Source organism: Phoxinus phoxinus (assembly GCF_949152265.1).
Source record: "Phoxinus phoxinus genome assembly, chromosome: 5".
Lineage (NCBI taxonomy): Eukaryota > Metazoa > Chordata > Actinopteri > Cypriniformes > Leuciscidae > Phoxinus > Phoxinus phoxinus.
The window spans coordinates 44,298,094-44,318,093 of record NC_136880.1 but is presented as its reverse complement, the minus strand read 5'-3'; the positions used below and the strand labels follow the sequence as shown (position 1 = coordinate 44,318,093).

The window sequence follows — 20,000 nt, the reverse complement described above, 5'->3', positions numbered from 1 at the left end:
CTAAATACATAAACAAACTGATTTGAAACAAAAAAATTACAAAATAGTACATATAAATACAAAATAAATATGAGAACTAAAATGCAAAAACCGAAAATTTTAATACTAAATTTTTAGAAAAAGTACAAATAAATACAAGATACTACAATAAATACAAATACTAAAAAAGCTAAAATACTTAAATACTAATACAAAAAATCGTAAAATCATTTAAATAATTAGAAAAATACTATTAATACTAAAATAGCAAAAAATACTTAAATACTAATACTAAAAATCATAAAATAGCACAAATAAATAGACAAAAACAAATATAAAACTAAAAGTAAAATAGTAAATCAATTATTGGATCAAATGAGTTCTGATGAAGAACTAGATATAGTTTGTGGCGATAAACTATATGTAGTTATAAACTATATCTAAAAACCCACTCTAAATCCAGCACATCTAGAGAATTACAGACCGGTATCCCTTCTTCCATTCGCCGCAAAAGCACTTGAACGAGTTGTTTTCAACCACATCTCCTCCTTTCTTACGCAGAACAACCTCTTGGACAACAATCAGTCTGGCTTCAGAAGCGGACACTCAACTGAGACTGCTCTGCTCTCAGTAATTGAAGCTCTGAGACTGGCAAGAGCAGTCCTCAGTTCTCATCCTGCTGGATCTGCTGCCTTCGACACAGTTAACCACCAGATCCTCCTGTCAATCCTAAAGATGAAGGGCATCTCGGGAACCGCACTCCAGTGGTTCAAGTCTTATCTCTCGGGTAGGTCATTCAGGGTGTCGTGGAGGGGTGAGGTGTCTAAGACCCAGCATCTAGCTACTGGTGTGCCTCAGGGTTCAGTGCTTGGACCACTTCACTTCTCCATCTACATGAAATCACTAGGATCTGTGATTCAGAAACATGGCTTCTCCTATCACTGCTACGCTGATGACACACAACTCTACCTCTCACTCCAGCCGGATGATCCGACGGGAGCCGCTCACATCTCAGCCTGACAGACATCTCTGGCTGGATGAAGGACCACCACCTTCAACTAAACCTTGTGAAGACAGAGCTACTCGTAATCCCGGCTAACCCAACACTTCATCACAACTTCTCCATTCAGCTCGTCATCCATAACTCCATCAAGATCAGCCAGGAACCTTGGAGTAATAATCGATGACCAATTGATCTTCACAGACCACATCGCTAGCACTGCCCGGTCATGCAGATTTTCCTTGTACAACATCAGGAGGATCAGGCCCTTCCTATCAGAGCTACACAACTGCTTGTTCAGGCGCTTGTTCTCTCCAGACTGGACTATTGTAATGCTCTCCTGGCCGGTCTCCCAGCTTGCACTGTCAAACGTCTGCAACTGATCCAGGAGCTGCAGCTAGAGTGTCTTCAACGAGCCGAAGAGAGCACACGTCACTCCTCTCCTCACCAAACTGCACTGGTTGCCGCTCGCATCAAACTCAAGTCACTGACGTTTGCCTACAGAACACCACTGGCACTGCTCCCCTGTACCTGAACTCATTACTTCAGACTTATGTGCCGTCCAGAAACTTGTGCTCTGCAAGCGAGCGGCGTCTGGTGGTGCATCATCTCAAAGAGGCTCTGGATCTCTCTCTCGGACCTTCACCATGACTGGTCCTGCTGGTGATGATCTAACTCAGCCGGAGCTGCTGAGTCCGGAGACATCTTTAAGAAACTGCTGAAGACGCTTCTTTTTCGGCAGCACTTGATCCAGTGATACTAACACTTTCTCCTTTATTCTAACTTAAAAAAAAAAATATTGCGTTGGATTGTACTGTGAAGGGTCATAGCACTCACATACTGTTGTCCTACTGCTAGTTTAATTGCTTCTATTGTTCTAATTTGTAAGTCGTTTTGGATAAAAGCGTCTGCTAAATGAATAAATGAATACATGTAGACTATATTTAAACATTTAGTAGCAAGTGTTCAAGTTTACAAAACTGTATATTCAGCGAGTTACTTCTGTGAAATACTGTTGGATGGAGAGAAATTCAGATCACAGTTTTTTGTTTTATCTTTTAAATGTGTGTCTTCAATCTATTTCAGAAGTTCTCTGGCACAAAACAACACAAACACACACCCCAAGTGTGTACTGTGCTGTGGTGGATCATCAGTAGTGTGTGTTGTGCTGTGGTGGATCATCAGTAGTGTGTGTTGTGCTGTGGTGGATCATCAGTAGTGTGTGTTGTGCTGTGGTGGATCATCAGTAGTGTGTGTTGTGCTGTGGTGGATCATCAGTAGTGTGTGTTGTGCTGTGGTGGATCATCAGTAGTGTGTGTTGTGCTGTGGTGGATCATCAGTAGTGTGTGTTGTGCTGTGGTGGATCATCAGTAGTGTGTGTTGTGCTGTGGTGGATCATCAGTAGTGTGTGTTGTGCTGTGGTGGATCATCAGTAGTGTGTGTTGTGCTGTGGTGGATCATCAGTAGTGTGTGTTGTGCTGTGGTGGATCATCAGAAGTGTGTGTTGTGCTGTGGTGGATCATCAGTAGTGTGTACTGTGCTGTGGTGGATCATCAGTAGTGTGTGTTGTGCTGTGGTGGATCATCAGTAGTGTGTGTTGTGCTGTGGTGGATCATCAGTAGTGTGTGTTGTGCTGTGGTGGATCATCAGTAGTGTGTGTTGTGCTGTGGTGGATCATCAGTAGTGTGTGTTGTGCTGTGGTGGATCATCAGTAGTGTGTACTGTGCTGTGGTGGATCATCAGTAGTGTGTGTTGTGCTGTGGTGGATCATCAGAAGTGTGTGTGAAGCTGTTACCTGCTCCAGGTGATGTTCTGCGGCTGCGGGTTTCCCTTCACTGCACACCTGAGCTCTGACCCGACCTGACCCATCCTCCAGGAGCCAGAACCAACAATCTCTGCGTCTGGAGGAACTGACACACACACACAAATATTATCATAATATAATTTGGACCATTTGGCGCATTAGTAAGGGGTGGGACACACACTCACACCCTCACACTCACTCTCACACTCACTCTCACACTCACTCTCACACTCACTCTCACACTCACTCTCACACTCACTCTCACACTCACACTCACACTCACTCTCACACTCACTCTCACACTCACACTCACTCTCACACTCACACTCACTCTCACACTCACTCTCACACTCACTCTCACACTCACACTCACACTCACACTCACTCTCACACTCACTCTCACACTCACTCTCACACTCACTCTCACTCTCACTCTCACACTCACTCTCACACTCACTCTCACACTCACTCTCACACTCACTCTCACACTCACTCTCACACTCACTCTCACACTCACTCTCACACTCACTCTCACACTCACACTCACACTCACTCTCACACTCACACTCACACTCACACTCACACTAACTCTCACACTCACTCTCACACTCACACTCACTCTCACACTCACTCTCACACTCACACTCACACTCACTCTCACTCTCACACTCACACTCACACTCACACTCACTCTCACACTCACTCACACTCACTCACACTCACTCACTCTCACTCTCACTCACTCACTCTCACACTCACTCACTCACTCTCACTCTCACTCACTCTCACACTCACACTCACACTCACACTCACACTCACACTCACACTCACACTCACTCTCACACTCACACTCACACTCACGCTCACTCTCACTCTCACACTCACTCACTCTCACTCTCACACTCTCACTCACTCTCACACTCACTCTCACACTCACTCTCACACTCACTCTCACACTCACTCTCACACTCACTCTCACACTCACTCTCACACTCACTCTCACACTCTCACACTCACTCTCACTCTCATTCTCACACTCACTCTCTCACACTCTCACTCACTCTCACTCTCACTCTCACACTCACTCTCACACTCACTCTCACACTCACTCTCACACTCACACTCACTCTCACACTCACTCACTCACTCACTCTCACACTCACACTCACTCTCACACTCACTCTCACACTCACTCTCACACTCACTCTCACACTCACACTCACACTCACACTCACACTCACTCTCACTCTCACACTCACTCTCACTCACTCACACTCACACTCTCACACTCACTCTCACACTCACTCTCACACTCACTCTCACACTCACTCTCACACTCACTCTCACACTCACTCTCACACTCACTCTCACACTCACTCTCACACTCACACTCACTCTCACACTCACTCACTCACTCACTCTCACACTCACTCACTCTCACACTCACTCTCACACTCACTCTCACACTCACTCTCACACTCACACTCACACTCACACTCACTCTCACTCTCACACTCACTCTCACACTCACTCTCACACTCACTCTCACACTCACTCTCACACTCACTCTCACACTCACTCTCACACTCACTCTCACACTCACTCTCACACTCACTCTCACACTCACTCTCACACTCACTCTCACACTCACTCTCACACTCACTCTCACACTCACTCTCACACTCACTCTCACACTCACTCTCACACTCACTCTCACACTCACACTCACTCTCACACTCACTCACTCACTCACTCTCACACTCACACTCACTCTCACACTCACTCTCACACTCACTCTCACACTCACTCTCACACTCACACTCACACTCACACTCACACTCACTCTCACTCTCACACTCACTCTCACTCACTCACACTCACACTCTCACACTCACTCACTCACTCACTCACTCACTCACTCACTCACTCTCACACTCACTCTCACTCTCACTCTCACACTCACACTCTCACACTCACTCTCACACTCACACTCTCACACTCTCACACTTACAGTGCACGATGAGTGTGTTGCTGAGTCTGCGTGGGCCGTCGAGCGCCGGGTGCCACACGAGACAGTCGAGCCTCTGGCCGTTCATGCTGCGCAGCGGATGCAGGGAAAACTGCGAGGTCACGACCCCGTCCTCCCCGCTCCGGTTCTGCGACTGCCCGGGAACATCCGTGTCCCAGGACAGTAGCGGCGCAGGGTGTGCGACCGCACGACACGAGGCGGCCGAGCGAAACGACTGGCCTTCCTGCAGGATCACCGGATCCAGAGACGAGATCGGCAGAGCTAGAGGACGAGAAACACCAGATGAAGTGCTTTCACCAGTCAGATCAGCGATCCTTCACGAATCATTCTAATATGGTGTGATGCTCAAAAAACTGTTCAAAAGTGCTTAGTTCATGGTAACTAAGTTCAAAAAGAACAGTATTTATTTGAAATAGAATCTTATGTAACATTATAAATGTCTTTACTGTCACTTTTGATAAATTTAATTCATCCTTGATGAATAAAAGTATTTATTTTCCCCAAAAAAGTGATCTGATGTAGAGTGATCTGTTATCAGAGCAAACTGTCTAAGTTATGTATTTCAGAAATGTATATACAAAATCAAAGTTAGCTCAAATGTATTAATTTAAACAACGTAATAATTAAAGGCAGAAATAATAAGCTCATTGAAGTAAAACAGAAACTTTGAATGTGTCTGGCCGTTCATTCACACACACCAGTGTTTGGCGCTGGATCAGATCAATTCAGTTCATAAAACACATTTTTACAGCCTAAACCAAGGTCATTTTTAACTGGTTACTGGTTTTGTATTGTACAGCAGATCAACTGATCAACAGACCTTCCTTTTGTCAACAGAAGTGTGGAAATGAAAAGACTCTTACTCCAGACGGTCAGGCTGATGTGTGTCTCGAAGTTTCCCGAGGGAAAGGTGGAGATGTGGCAGGTGTATGTGGCCTGATCCGACTTCTTCGTGTTCAGAATCAACAGCGTCGAGTCGAGCGTCGGGTCAGAGCTCTCGAAGCGAACGTGCTTCAGGAAATCAGGAGACGCTGGGAGAAACAAACGCGCCGGTTCAGGAGGAAGACCATACATTACATTCAGTGAGAGGGAAATACAGTATTAGACATAAACACAATCACTATAGTGCCCTTAAAGTTCCTTATACTGTTTTGGAGTCTCAACAGGTTCACATGCATACAAGACAAAAAATACGGTAACACTTTACAATATGGTTCATTAGATAAAGTACTAACTAACATGAGCAATACCTTTGTTAACGTATTTATTAATCTCTGTTAATGTTAGTTAATAAAAATACAGCTTAGTTCATTAACTAAGGTAGTTAACTAATGTTAACTAATGAACCTTATTGTAAAGTGTTAGCAAAACCCCACTGTAATGTCCTGATAATCTGCAGCGTCAGCTCTTTCTCTTCGTTCGGAGATTCAGTCTCTAAGCTCCGCCTCTCTGAGAGCTGCTCTGCTGTGATTGGTCAGAAAGCAAACACTCATTATCATATCTGAGTCTCAGCTCTTGATCACAGTGATACGAACAGTAACGATGGCGTGGGTTTTACCGTATCAATCTCAGAACACAGCGTCTTCTCCACATGAACAACACGAACTCTTCTAGTCTCAGACACACTACAGTGTTTGAGGGCGGGGCTAAGAGACGCTGCTCAGCCAATCAAGACCAGAGGCTGGCATTATGCTAATTAGTCACAAACCAGTTCAGCAGGAAGTGAGACTGAATTACTGACGACTCGCTTCAGTTCAGATTCACTTTCTTTAGGGAGAAAACTCCATTTATCTGCACTTTGATCTTTAAAACTATGATAAAAATATCAATGTGATCTAATATAAACATCTGTGATTTTTCTTTCCTACGACTATATAAAATAAGCAAATGTTTGCCTTTTTTTATTCAAATCTGCTCCTCTTTTAAAATAACAGGCAATTTGTGATAAATTGCCTTTTGGTAAATGTCAATGTAATGTGACTCTGTTAAAACCGATCAAATCTATTAAGCTCAGCTCTTATTTAATTTGATAATTTTTACAGTCAAACCAAAATACCAGACACGCGTTCGTGACGTCACGTAATACGCAGTTACGCTGAAAAGGTCACGCTTGACGAGGACCATACACACATATTCACATGTCGTTGTGTCAGTTTATCGTTTAAAATGCCCATCTCGTGTGTGTATCCTGGTGTTGGAATATTAAAAAGTCTAAAAGAAAATTTGTCAGGACAGAAATGTTTTACTTTTCACAGAAGCGTGACCTTTACAGCGTAACTGTGTATTACGTGACGTCACGAACAGAGCAAGGCGAGCACTTGTGCTTAAAAAACTTAAACTTGTTTATTTATGTGTGAAATGACGATGGTTTCGCTAGATAAGAGCCGTATTCATCGTCTGGTGTCGTTTAAAGCCCGTTGAAGCGGCGCTGACACTGTCATCTGGACCTTGACCCGTTTGGGGCCCATTGACGTCCATTATATGGAGAAATGTGTTCATCAAAAACCTTCATTTCTTTTCCACTGAAGAAAGAAAGACATGGACATCTTGGATGACATCGGGGTGAGTAAACTATCAGCAAAAGTTTTTTAAAAGTGAACTAATCCTTTAACTAAAAAAATACTAAAATGCACCATTCCAAACCAACGGCTTTCCTTCTCTCAGCTCAAGCTTTACAGTGAATAACACTATTACACTGTAACAATATTAGTTATATTGACTACTGTCTGTTACCATTCACTGCCATTGTATGCAAAAATGAGTCCCTTTGTGCTCCAAAAACAGAGTCTGTATGACATGAGGGTGAGTAAATAATGGCAGAAGAGTTTATTTTTGTGTGAACTATTGTTTAAAGCGGTTCACATCAACACGGATGGCAGATGCGAGTCGCTCTAGTCAACACAATACACCACTGAAAACATCCGTCATGACAAATGTCTCCAGGTGACACACACACATGTCACAACACAATACATGACAGTGTTTCCATCAGGTCATGTGACAGAAGTGCTGCGGGGAAAATGATGCTTGTGTGTGTTTGCGCTTCTTTGAATGGGAGGTGATTTAATGATGAATCACCAGAACGCATGTCCACTCACTCTCACTCACTCTCTCGCACGCACACTCGCTCACTCTCTCGCACGCACACTCGCTCACACGCACACTCGCTCACTCTCTCGCACGCACACTCACTCTCTCGCACGCACACTCGCTCTCTCGCACGCACACTCACTCTCACGCACGCACACTCACTCACTCTCTCGCACGCACACTCACTCTCTCGCACGCACACTCGCTCTCTCGCACGCACACTCGCTCTCTCCCACGCACATTTGCTCACTCTCTCGCACACACACTCGCTCACACGCACACTCGCTCACACGCACACTCGCTCACTCTCTCGCACGCACACTCGCTCACACGCACACTCGCTCGCTCACTCTCTCGCACGCACACTCGCTCACACGCACACTCGCTCACTCTCTCGCACGCACACTCGCTCACACGCACACTCGCTCACTCTCTCGCACGCACACTCACTCTCTCGCACGCACACTCGCTCTCTCGCACGCACACTCGCTCTCTCGCACGCACACTCGCTCTCTCGCACGCACACTCGCTCACGCACGCACACTCACTCACTCTCTCGCACGCACACTCGCTCACGCACGCACACTCACTCACTCTCTCGCACGCACACTCGCTCACGCACGCACACTCACTCACTCACTCGCACGCACACTCACTCACTCTCTCGCACACACACTCACTCACTCACTCACTCACTCTCTCACTCTCATGCACGCACACTCACTCACTCACTCTCTCACTCTCACGCACACTCACTCACTCTCTCGCACACACACTCACTCACACTCACTCACTCACTCACTCTCTCACTCTCATGCACGCACACTCACTCTCTCACTCTCTCACTCTCTCGCACACTCACTCACTCACTCACTCTCTCGTACGCACACTGACTCACTCACTCTCTCGCACACTCACTCACTCTCTCGCACGCACACTCACTCACTCACTCTCTCGCACGCATACTCACTCACTCACTCTCTCGCACGCATACTCACTCACTCACTCACTCTCATGCACGCACACTCACTCACTCACTCTCTCACTCTCACGCACACTCACTCACTCTCTCGTACGCACACTGACTCACTCACTCTCTCGCACACTCACTCACTCTCTCGTATGCACACTCACTCGCACATTATTTTTCAACACAAGGTTCCTTCAGTGTAAGTGTTTGATGAGATTTACTCGACTAGATCATGTTTGTACCTTTAGGTCCGTCAGTAAAGTGTCCAGTAATGATCTGTTCTCGTTCTCCTCCTGGTTTCTGCCTGGACCAGGTCACCTGCACCACCTTCTCGTCGCCCTCCACCTCGAACCGACAGGGAAGCCGAGTGTGTGTGTCGGAGAACGAGCGCAGGGACGCTGGCGGGTCGAGGAAATCACTGCGAACACACACTGAGAAATAAAGAGTTAGTGTGTGAGATCATGAAGAGTTAGTGTGTGATCATGAAGAGTTAGTGTGAACATCTGCAAACACACACTGAGAAATAAAGAGTTAGTGTGTGAGATCATGAAGAGTTAGTGTGTGATCATGAAGAGTGTGTGATCATGAAGAGTTAGTGTGTGAGATCATGAAGAGAGAGTGTGTGATCATGAAGAGTTAGTGTGTGAGATCATGAAGAGTTAGTGTGTGAGATCATGAAGAGAGTGTGTGTGATCATGAAGAGAGAGTGTGTGATCATGAAGAGTTAGTGTGTGATCATGAAGAGTTAGTGTGTGATCATGAAGAGTTAGTGTGTGATCATGAAGAGTTAGTGTGTGATCATGAAGAGTTAGTGTGTGATCATGAAGAGTTAGTGTGTGAGATCATGAAGAGTTAGTGTGTGAGATCATGAAGAGTTAGTGTGTGTGATCATGAAGAGAGAGTGTGTGATCATGAAGAGTTAGTGTGTGAGATCATGAAGAGTTAGTGTGTGATCATGAAGAGTTAGTGTGTGTGATCATGAAGAGTTAGTGTGTGATCATGAAGAGTTAGTGTGTGATCATGAAGAGTTAGTGTGTGATCATGAAGAGTTAGTGTGTGTGATCATGAAGAGTTAGTGTGTGTGATCATGAAGAGTTAGTGTGTGTGATCATGAAGAGTTAGTGTGTGTGATCATGAAGAGTTAGTGTGTGATCATGAAGAGTTAGTGTGTGATCATGAAGAGTTAGTGTGTGTGATCATGAAGAGTTAGTGTGTGATCATGAAGAGTTAGTGTGTGATCATGAAGAGTTAGTGTGTGATCATAAAGAGAGAGTGTGTGATCATGAAGAGTTAGTGTGAGATCATGAAGAGTTAGTGTGATCATGAAGAGAGAGTGTGTGATCATGAAGAGTTAGTGTGTGAGATCATGAAGAGTTAGTGTGTGAGATCATGAAGAGTTAGTGTGTGTGATCATGAAGAGTTAGTGTGTGATCATGAAGAGTTAGTGTGTGATCATGAAGAGTTAGTGTGTGATCATGAAGAGTTAGTGTGTGATCATGAAGAGTTAGTGTGTGATCATGAAGAGTTAGTGTGTGAGATCATGAAGAGTTAGTGTGTGAGATCATGAAGAGTTAGTGTGTGATCATGAAGAGTTAGTGTGTGTGATCATGAAGAGTTAGTGTGTGATCATGAAGAGTTAGTGTGTGTGATCATGAAGAGTTAGTGTGTGAGATCATGAAGAGTTAGTGTGTGATCATGAAGAGTTAGTGTGTGATCATGAAGAGTTAGTGTGTGTGATCATGAAGAGTTAGTGTGTGATCATGAAGAGTTAGTGTGTGATCATGAAGAGTTAGTGTGTGTGATCATGAAGAGTTAGTGTGTGAGATCATGAAGAGTTAGTGTGTGAGATCATGAAGAGTTAGTGTGTGTGATCATGAAGAGAGAGTGTGTGTGATCATGAAGAGTTAGTGTGTGAGATCATGAAGAGAGAGTGTGTGATCATGAAGAGAGAGTGTGTGATCATGAAGAGTTAGTGTGTGTGATCATGAAGAGTTAGTGTGTGTGATCATGAAGAGTTAGTGTGTGAGATCATGAAGAGTTAGTGTGTGATCATGAAGAGTTAGTGTGTGAGATCATGAAGAGTTAGTGTGTGATCATGAAGAGAGAGTGTGTGATCATGAAGAGTTAGTGTGTGAGATCATGAAGAGTTAGTGTGTGATCATGAAGAGTTAGTGTGTGATCATGAAGAGAGAGTGTGTGATCATGAAGAGAGAGTGTGTGATCATGAAGAGTTAGTGTGTGAGATCATGAAGAGTTAGTGTGTGATCATGAAGAGTTAGTGTGTGATCATGAATAGTTAGTGTGTGATCATGAAGAGTTAGTGTGTGAGATCATGAAGAGTTAGTGTGTGATCATGAAGAGTTAGTGTGTGAGATCATGAAGAGTTAGTGTGTGAGATCATGAAGAGTTAGTGTGTGATCATGAAGAGTTAGTGTGTGTGATCATGAAGAGTTAGTGTGTGAGATCATGAAGAGTTAGTGTGTGATCATGAAGAGAGAGTGTGTGAGATCATGAAGAGTTAGTGTGTGATCATGAAGAGTGTGTGATCATGAAGAGTTAGTGTGTGATCATGAAGAGAGAGTGTGTGATCATGAAGAGTTAGTGTGTGTGATCATGAAGAGTTAGTGTGTGAGATCATGAAGAGTTAGTGTGTGTGATCATGAAGAGTTAGTGTGTGAGATCATGAAGAGTTAGTGTGTGAGATCATGAAGAGTTAGTGTGTGTGATCATGAAGAGTTAGTGTGTGATCATGAAGAGAGAGTGTGTGATCATGAAGAGAGAGTGTGTGATCATGATGAGTTAGTGTGTGATCATGAAGAGTTAGTGTGTGTGATCATGAAGAGTTAGTGTGTGATCATGAAGAGAGAGTGTGTGATCATGAAGAGTTAGTGTGTGAGATCATGAAGAGTTAGTGTGTGAGATCATGAAGAGTTAGTGTGTGATCATGAAGAGTTAGTGTGTGTGATCATGAAGAGTTAGTGTGTGAGATCATGAAGAGTTAGTGTGTGAGATCATGAAGAGTTAGTGTGTGAGATCATGAAGAGTTAGTGTGTGTGATCATGAAGAGAGAGTGTGTGATCATGAAGAGTTAGTGTGTGTGATCATGAAGAGTTAGTGTGTGAGATCATGAAGAGTTAGTGTGTGTGATCATGAAGAGTTAGTGTGTGAGATCATGAAGAGTTAGTGTGTGAGATCATGAAGAGTTAGTGTGTGAGATCATGAAGAGTTAGTGTGTGAGATCATGAAGAGTTAGTGTGTGATCATGAAGAGTTAGTGTGTGATCATGAAGAGTTAGTGTGTGATCATGAAGAGTTAGTGTGTGATCATGAAGAGTTAGTGTGTGTGATCATGAAGAGAGAGTGTGTGATCATGAAGAGAGAGTGTGTGATCATGAAGAGAGAGTGTGTGATCATGAAGAGAGAGTGTGTGATCATGAAGAGAGAGTGTGTGATCATGAAGAGTTAGTGTGTGATCATGAAGAGTTAGTGTGTGATCATGAAGAGTTAGTGTGTGATCATGAAGAGTTAGTGTGTGATCATGAAGAGTTAGTGTGTGATCATGAAGAGAGAGTGTGTGATCATGAAGAGAGAGTGTGTGATCATGAAGAGTTAGTGTGTGATCATGAAGAGTTAGTGTGTGTGATCATGAAGAGTTAGTGTGTGATCATGAAGAGTTAGTGTGTGATCATGAAGAGTTAGTGTGTGTGATCATGAAGAGTTAGTGTGTGTGATCATGAAGAGTTAGTGTGTGATCATGAAGAGTTAGTGTGTGATCATGAAGAGTTAGTGTGTGTGATCATGAAGAGTTAGTGTGTGATCATGAAGAGTTAGTGTGTGATCATGAAGAGAGAGTGTGTGATCATGAAGAGAGAGTGTGTGATCATGAAGAGTTAGTGTGTGAGATCATGAAGAGTTAGTGTGTGATCATGAAGAGTTAGTGTGTGATCATGAAGAGAGAGTGTGTGATCATGAAGAGAGAGTGTGTGATCATGAAGAGAGAGTGTGTGATCATGAAGAGAGAGTGTGTGATCATGAAGAGTTAGTGTGTGATCATGAAGAGTTAGTGTGTGATCATGAAGAGTTAGTGTGTGATCATGAAGAGTTAGTGTGTGATCATGAAGAGTTAGTGTGTGATCATGAAGAGTTAGTGTGTGAGATCATGAAGAGTTAGTGTGTGATCATGAAGAGTTAGTGTGTGATCATGAAGAGTTAGTGTGTGATCATGAAGAGTTAGTGTGTGATCATGAAGAGTTAGTGTGTGATCATGAAGAGTTAGTGTGTGATCATGAAGAGTTAGTGTGTGATCATGAAGAGTTAGTGTGTGAGATCATGAAGAGTTAGTGTGTGATCATGAAGAGTTAGTGTGTGATCATGAAGAGTTAGTGTGTGATCATGAAGAGTTAGTGTGTGATCATGAAGAGTTAGTGTGTGATCATGAAGAGTTAGTGTGTGATCATGAAGAGTTAGGCCCTGTCCCAAATGGCACACTCCGGACTTGTGGACTTCCTCAGAGTCCACACTTTGCTGACGTCATGTAGTGCAGACCTAAAGGGCCCTTGGCGCGAGTCCACGAGGGCGCATTGAGAGGTATTTTTGGGACAGACTCGATCGTCACGCCGGAAATAGGAAGACGGTCCGGTTGTTGTTTAAATATTATATTTCTACATTTATATATGACTCAGTAAAGCCCTGCCATTCGGTTCTATTTCTTTAATGAATCATAATGCGATCGTAGCCTATTATTCAGCAAGCTATTTATGTTTATAAAATATAAATATATATTTATATTTATGTTTGAGATATCAACCACTGGTTGATGACCATAATGTTTGTATAAACTGTAGGTAATAACTGGTAAAATGTACACATAGGTCATAAAAACCATAATGATATTTACACTTAAATATTTTCTTCTCATCCATGTTAACGTGAGCGAAAGCTCCTCCCATTCGTTGTCTGATTGGCCTTTCGCAAATTCGCAAGGATTCCTGGGTAGTTAAAGTGCGTGAACCTGCATCTATGCGGGCTTCGCGGAAGACCGCTTCAAGGGTACAAAGGGGGCGCTGCTGAGCACACTTCAGAGCGTTAAAGTGATGAATGGGACGGCCTACGGACTCGTAGACTCAGCGAGCACGCGCAATTTAAGTCCACGAGACCGAAAGTCCACATCAAGTGCGCCATTTGGGACAGGGCCTACGTGTGTGATCATGAAGAGTTAGTGTGTGTGATCATGAAGAGTTAGTGTGTGATCATGAAGAGAGAGTGTGTGATCATGAAGAGTTAGTGTGTGTGATCATGAAGAGAGAGTGTGTGATCATGAAGAGTTAGTGTGTGTGATCATGAAGAGTTAGTGTGTGTGATCATGAAGAGTGTGTGAGATCATGAAGAGTTAGTGTGTGATCATGAAGAGAGAGTGTGTGAGATCATGAAGAGTTAGTGTGTGATCATGAAGAGTTAGTGTGTGTGATCATGAAGAGTTAGTGTGTGATCATGAAGAGAGAGTGTGTGATCATGAAGAGTTAGTGTGTGTGATCATGAAGAGTGTGTGAGATCATGAAGAGTTAGTGTGTGATCATGAAGAGTTAGTGTGTGATCATGAAGAGTTAGTGTGTGTGATCATGAAGAGTTAGTGTGTGATCATGAAGAGAGAGTGTGTGATCATGAAGAGTTAGTGTGTGATCATGAAGAGTTAGTGTGTGTGATCATGAAGAGTTAGTGTGTGTGATCATGAAGAGTGTGTGAGATCATGAAGAGTTAGTGTGTGATCATGAAGAGAGAGTGTGTGATCATGAAGAGAGAGTGTGTGATCATGAAGAGTTAGTGTGTGTGATCATGAAGAGTTAGTGTGTGATCATGAAGAGAGAGTGTGTGATCATGAAGAGAGAGTGTGTGATCATGAAGAGTTAGTGTGTGTGATCATGAAGAGTTAGTGTGTGATCATGAAGAGAGAGTGTGTGATCATGAAGAGTTAGTGTGTGATCATGAAGAGTTAGTGTGTGTGATCATGAAGAGTTAGTGTGTGTGATCATGAAGAGTGTGTGAGATCATGAAGAGTTAGTGTGTGATCATGAAGAGAGAGTGTGTGATCATGAAGAGAGAGTGTGTGATCATGAAGAGTTAGTGTGTGTGATCATGAAGAGTTAGTGTGTGATCATGAAGAGAGAGTGTGTGATCATGAAGAGTTAGTGTGTGATCATGAAGAGTTAGTGTGTGATCATGAAGAGTTAGTGTGTGATCATGAAGAGTTAGTGTGTGATCATGAAGAGTTAGTGTGTGTGATCATGAAGAGTTAGTGTGTGAGATCATGAAGAGTTAGTGTGTGATCATGAAGAGTTAGTGTGTGAGATCATGAAGAGTTAGTGTGTGAGATCATGAAGAGAGAGTGTGTGATCATGAAGAGTTAGTGTGTGTGATCATGAAGAGTTAGTGTGTGAGATCATGAAGAGTTAGTGTGTGATCATGAAGAGTTAGTGTGTGAGATCATGAAGAGTTAGTGTGTGATCATGAAGAGAGAGTGTGTGATCATGAAGAGTTAGTGTGTGTGATCATGAAGAGTTAGTGTGTGATCATGAAGAGTTAGTGTGTGATCATGAAGAGTTAGTGTGTGTGATCATGAAGAGTGTGTGAGATCATGAAGAGTTAGTGTGTGATCATGAAGAGTTAGTGTGTGTGATCATGAAGAGTGTGTGAGATCATGAAGAGTTAGTGTGTGTGATCATGAAGAGTGTGTGAGATCATGAAGAGTTAGTGTGTGATCATGAAGAGAGAGTGTGTGATCATGAAGAGAGAGTGTGTGATCATGAAGAGTTAGTGTGTGTGATCATGAAGAGTTAGTGTGTGTGATCATGAAGAGTGTGTGAGATCATGAAGAGTTAGTGTGTGATCATGAAGAGTTAGTGTGTGTGATCATGAAGAGTGTGTGTGATCATGAAGAGTTAGTGAGATCATGAAGAGTTAGTGTGTGATCATGAAGAGAGAGTGTGTGATCATGAAGAGAGAGTGTGTGATCATGAAGAGAGAGTGTGTGATCATGAAGAGTTAGTGTGTGTGATCATGAAGAGTGTGTGAGATCATGAAGAGTTAGTGTGTGATCATGAAGAGAGAGTGTGTGATCATGAAGAGAGAGTGTGTGATCATGAAGAGTGTGTGAGATCATGAAGAGTTAGTGTGTGATCATGAAGAGTTAGTGTGTGTGATCATGAAGAGTGTGTGTGATCATGAAGAGTTAGTGAGATCATGAAGAGTTAGTGTGTGATCATGAAGAGAGAGTGTGTGATCATGAAGAGAGAGTGTGTGATCATGAAGAGAGAGTGTGTGATCATGAAGAGTTAGTGTGTGTGATCATGAAGAGTGTGTGAGATCATGAAGAGTTAGTGTGTGATCATGAAGAGAGAGTGTGTGATCATGAAGAGAGAGTGTGTGATCATGAAGAGTTAGTGTGTGTGATCATGAAGAGTTAGTGTGTGATCATGAAGAGTTAGTGTGTGTGATCATGAAGAGTTAGTGTGTGAGATCATGAAGAGTTAGTGTGATCATGAAGAGAGAGTGTGTGATCATGAAGAGTTAGTGTGTGTGATCATGAAGAGTTAGTGTGTGATCATGAAGAGTTAGTGTGTGATCATGAAGAGTTAGTGTGTGATCATGAAGAGTTAGTGTGTGAGATCATGAAGAGTTAGTGTGTGATCATGAAGAGAGAGTGTGTGATCATGAAGAGAGAGTGTGTGATCATGAAGAGTTAGTGTGTGTGATCATGAAGAGTTAGTGTGTGATCATGAAGAGAGAGTGTGTGATCATGAAGAGAGAGTGTGTGATCATGAAGAGTTAGTGTGTGATCATGAAGAGAGAGTGTGTGATCATGAAGAGAGAGTGTGTGATCATGAAGAGTTAGTGTGTGATCATGAAGAGTTAGTGTGTGATCATGAAGAGAGAGTGTGTGATCATGAAGAGAGAGTGTGTGATCATGAAGAGAGAGTGTGTGATCATGAAGAGAGAGTGTGTGATCATGAAGAGTTAGTGTGTGATCATGAAGAGTTAGTGTGTGATCATGAAGAGTTAGTGTGTGAGATCATGAAGAGTTAGTGTGTGAGATCATGAAGAGTTAGTGTGTGATCATGAAGAGTTAGTGTGTGAGATCATGAAGAGTTAGTGTGTGTGATCATGAAGAGTTAGTGTGTGATCATGAAGAGTTAGTGTGTGATCATGAAGAGAGAGTGTGTGATCATGAAGAGTTAGTGTGTGATCATGAAGAGTTAGTGTGTGTGATCATGAAGAGTTAGTGTGTGTGATCATGAAGAGAGAGTGTGTGATCATGAAGAGTTAGTGTGTGATCATGAAGAGTTAGTGTGTGATCATGAAGAGAGAGTGTGTGATCATGAAGAGAGAGTGTGTGATCATGAAGAGAGAGTGTGTGATCATGAAGAGTTAGTGTGTGATCATGAAGAGTTAGTGTGTGATCATGAAGAGAGAGTGTGTGATCATGAAGAGAGAGTGTGTGATCATGAAGAGAGAGTGTGTGATCATGAAGAGAGAGTGTGTGATCATGAAGAGTTAGTGTGTGAGATCATGAAGAGTTAGTGTGTGTGATCATGAAGAGTTAGTGTGTGATCATGAAGAGTTAGTGTGTGATCATGAAGAGAGAGTGTGTGATCATGAAGAGTTAGTGTGTGTGATCATGAAGAGTTAGTGTGTGATCATGAAGAGAGAGTGTGTGATCATGAAGAGAGAGTGTGTGATCATGAAGAGAGAGTGTGTGATCATGAAGAGAGAGTGTGTGATCATGAAGAGAGAGTGTGTGATCATGAAGAGTGTGTGAGATCATGAAGAGTTAGTGTGTGAGATCATGAAGAGTTAGTGTGTGAGATCATGAAGAGTTAGTGTGTGATCATGAAGAGTTAGTGTGTGATCATGAAGAGTTAGTGTGTGAGATCATGAAGAGTTAGTGTGTGATCATGAAGAGAGAGTGTGTGATCATGAAGAGAGAGTGTGTGAGATCATGAAGAGTTAGTGTGTGATCATGAAGAGTTAGTGTGTGTGATCATGAAGAGTTAGTGTGTGATCATGAAGAGTTAGTGTGTGATCATGAAGAGTTAGTGTGTGAGATCATGAAGAGTTAGTGTGTGATCATGAAGAGTTAGTGTGTGTGATCATGAAGAGTTAGTGTGTGATCATGAAGAGTTAGTGTGTGATCATGAAGAGTTAGTGTGTGAGATCATGAAGAGTTAGTGTGTGATCATGAAGAGTTAGTGTGTGTGATCATGAAGAGTTAGTGTGTGAGATCATGAAGAGTTAGTGTGTGATCATGAAGAGTTAGTGTGTGATCATGAAGAGAGAGTGTGTGATCATGAAGAGAGAGTGTGAGATCATGAAGAGTTAGTGTGTGAGATCATGAAGAGTTAGTGTGTGAGATCATGAAGAGTTAGTGTGTGATCATGAAGAGTTAGTGTGTGATCATGAAGAGTTAGTGTGTGTGATCATGAAGAGTTAGTGTGTGTGATCATGAAGAGAGAGTGTGTGATCATGAAGAGAGAGTGTGTGAGATCATGAAGAGTTAGTGTGTGATCATGAAGAGTTAGTGTGTGTGATCATGAAGAGTTAGTGTGTGATCATGAAGAGTTAGTGTGTGTGATCATGAAGAGTTAGTGTGTGATCATGAAGAGTTAGTGTGTGTGATCATGAAGAGTTAGTGTGTGTGATCATGAAGAGTTAGTGTGTGAGATCATGAAGAGAGAGTGTGTGATCATGAAGAGAGAGTGTGTGAGATCATGAAGAGTTAGTGTGTGATCATGAAGAGTTAGTGTGTGTGATCATGAAGAGTTAGTGTGTGATCATGAAGAGTTAGTGTGTGTGATCATGAAGAGTTAGTGTGTGTGATCATGAAGAGTTAGTGTGTGTGATCATGAAGAGTTAGTGTGTGTGATCATGAAGAGAGAGTGTGTGATCATGAAGAGAGAGTGTGTGATCATGAAGAGAGAGTGTGTGATCATGAAGAGAGAGTGTGTGATCATGAAGAGAGAGTGTGTGATCATGAAGAGTTAGTGTGTGATCATGAAGAGAGAGTGTGTGATCATGAAGAGAGAGTGTGTGATCATGAAGAGTTAGTGTGTGATCATGAAGAGAGAGTGTGTGATCATGAAGAGTTAGTGTGTGATCATGAAGAGTTAGTGTGTGATCATGAAGAGAGAGTGTGTGATCATGAAGAGAGAGTGTGTGATCATGAAGAGAGAGTGTGTGATCATGAAGAGTTAGTGTGTGTGATCATGAAGAGTTAGTGTGTGATCATGAAGAGTTAGTGTGTGATCATGAAGAGAGAGTGTGTGATCATGAAGAGAGAGTGTGTGATCATGAAGAGTTAGTGTGTGATCATGAAGAGAGAGTGTGTGATCATGAAGAGAGAGTGTGTGATCATGAAGAGTTAGTGTGTGATCATGAAGAGAGAGTGTGTGATCATGAAGAGTTAGTGTGTGATCATGAAGAGAGAGTGTGTGATCATGAAGAGAGAGTGTGTGATCATGAAGAGTTAGTGTGTGATCATGAAGAGAGAGTGTGTGATCATGAAGAGAGAGTGTGTGATCATGAAGAGTTAGTGTGTGATCATGAAGAGAGAGTGTGTGATCATGAAGAGTTAGTGTGTGATCATGAAGAGAGAGTGTGTGATCATGAACTCACTGCAAACACACACTGAGAAGTAAAGAGCCAGATTGAACATCTGCAAACATCTCTGACTGGGTTTAGTGTTCGAGACGAGGTCAGTGTGTGAGAGTTAATAATAAACTCACACTATCATGATCCATCGCTCTTGCCCGACACACACGTCACACACACACAAGGACGTTCCCATGCAGAACTTGGACTCATAAATAAGCCCAGAACTATCAATGCACATAATAACACACATATGGTTTCGACATGTTTAATCAGTGTAACTTCATCTGTCAGTTTGCATTAACGTTTAGTATCATTTGATTTATCAGGATTTTATGGCTCATAAAGTTGTTGAGAATATGGAGGAAAAAACAGAGGCTCAAACTGAGCAGAAATATGTCATGTTTAACATTAGTTTAAAAAGTGTGAGTGAGTGAGTGAGTGAGTGTGTGAGTGTGAGTGAGTGAGTGTGTGAGTGAGTGAGTGAG

General features: G+C 42.8%; 1 protein-coding gene across 1 annotated transcript in view; it reads right to left on the bottom strand.

The window, feature by feature from the left end:
• The window catches only part of nectin4b (nectin cell adhesion molecule 4b), a 35,258-nt gene that overhangs the window by 9,153 nt on the left and 6,105 nt on the right, over window positions 1–20,000 (bottom strand). Inside the window, exons 2-5 of the mRNA XM_079612986.1 lie at window positions 9,115–9,303; window positions 5,676–5,843; window positions 4,795–5,073; window positions 2,775–2,889 (exon numbers count right to left, since the gene is read on the bottom strand). Of these exons, the coding sequence (XP_079469112.1) occupies window positions 2,775–2,889; window positions 4,795–5,073; window positions 5,676–5,843; window positions 9,115–9,303 (751 nt within the window). The remainder of the gene's footprint in view (window positions 1–2,774; window positions 2,890–4,794; window positions 5,074–5,675; window positions 5,844–9,114; window positions 9,304–20,000) is intronic.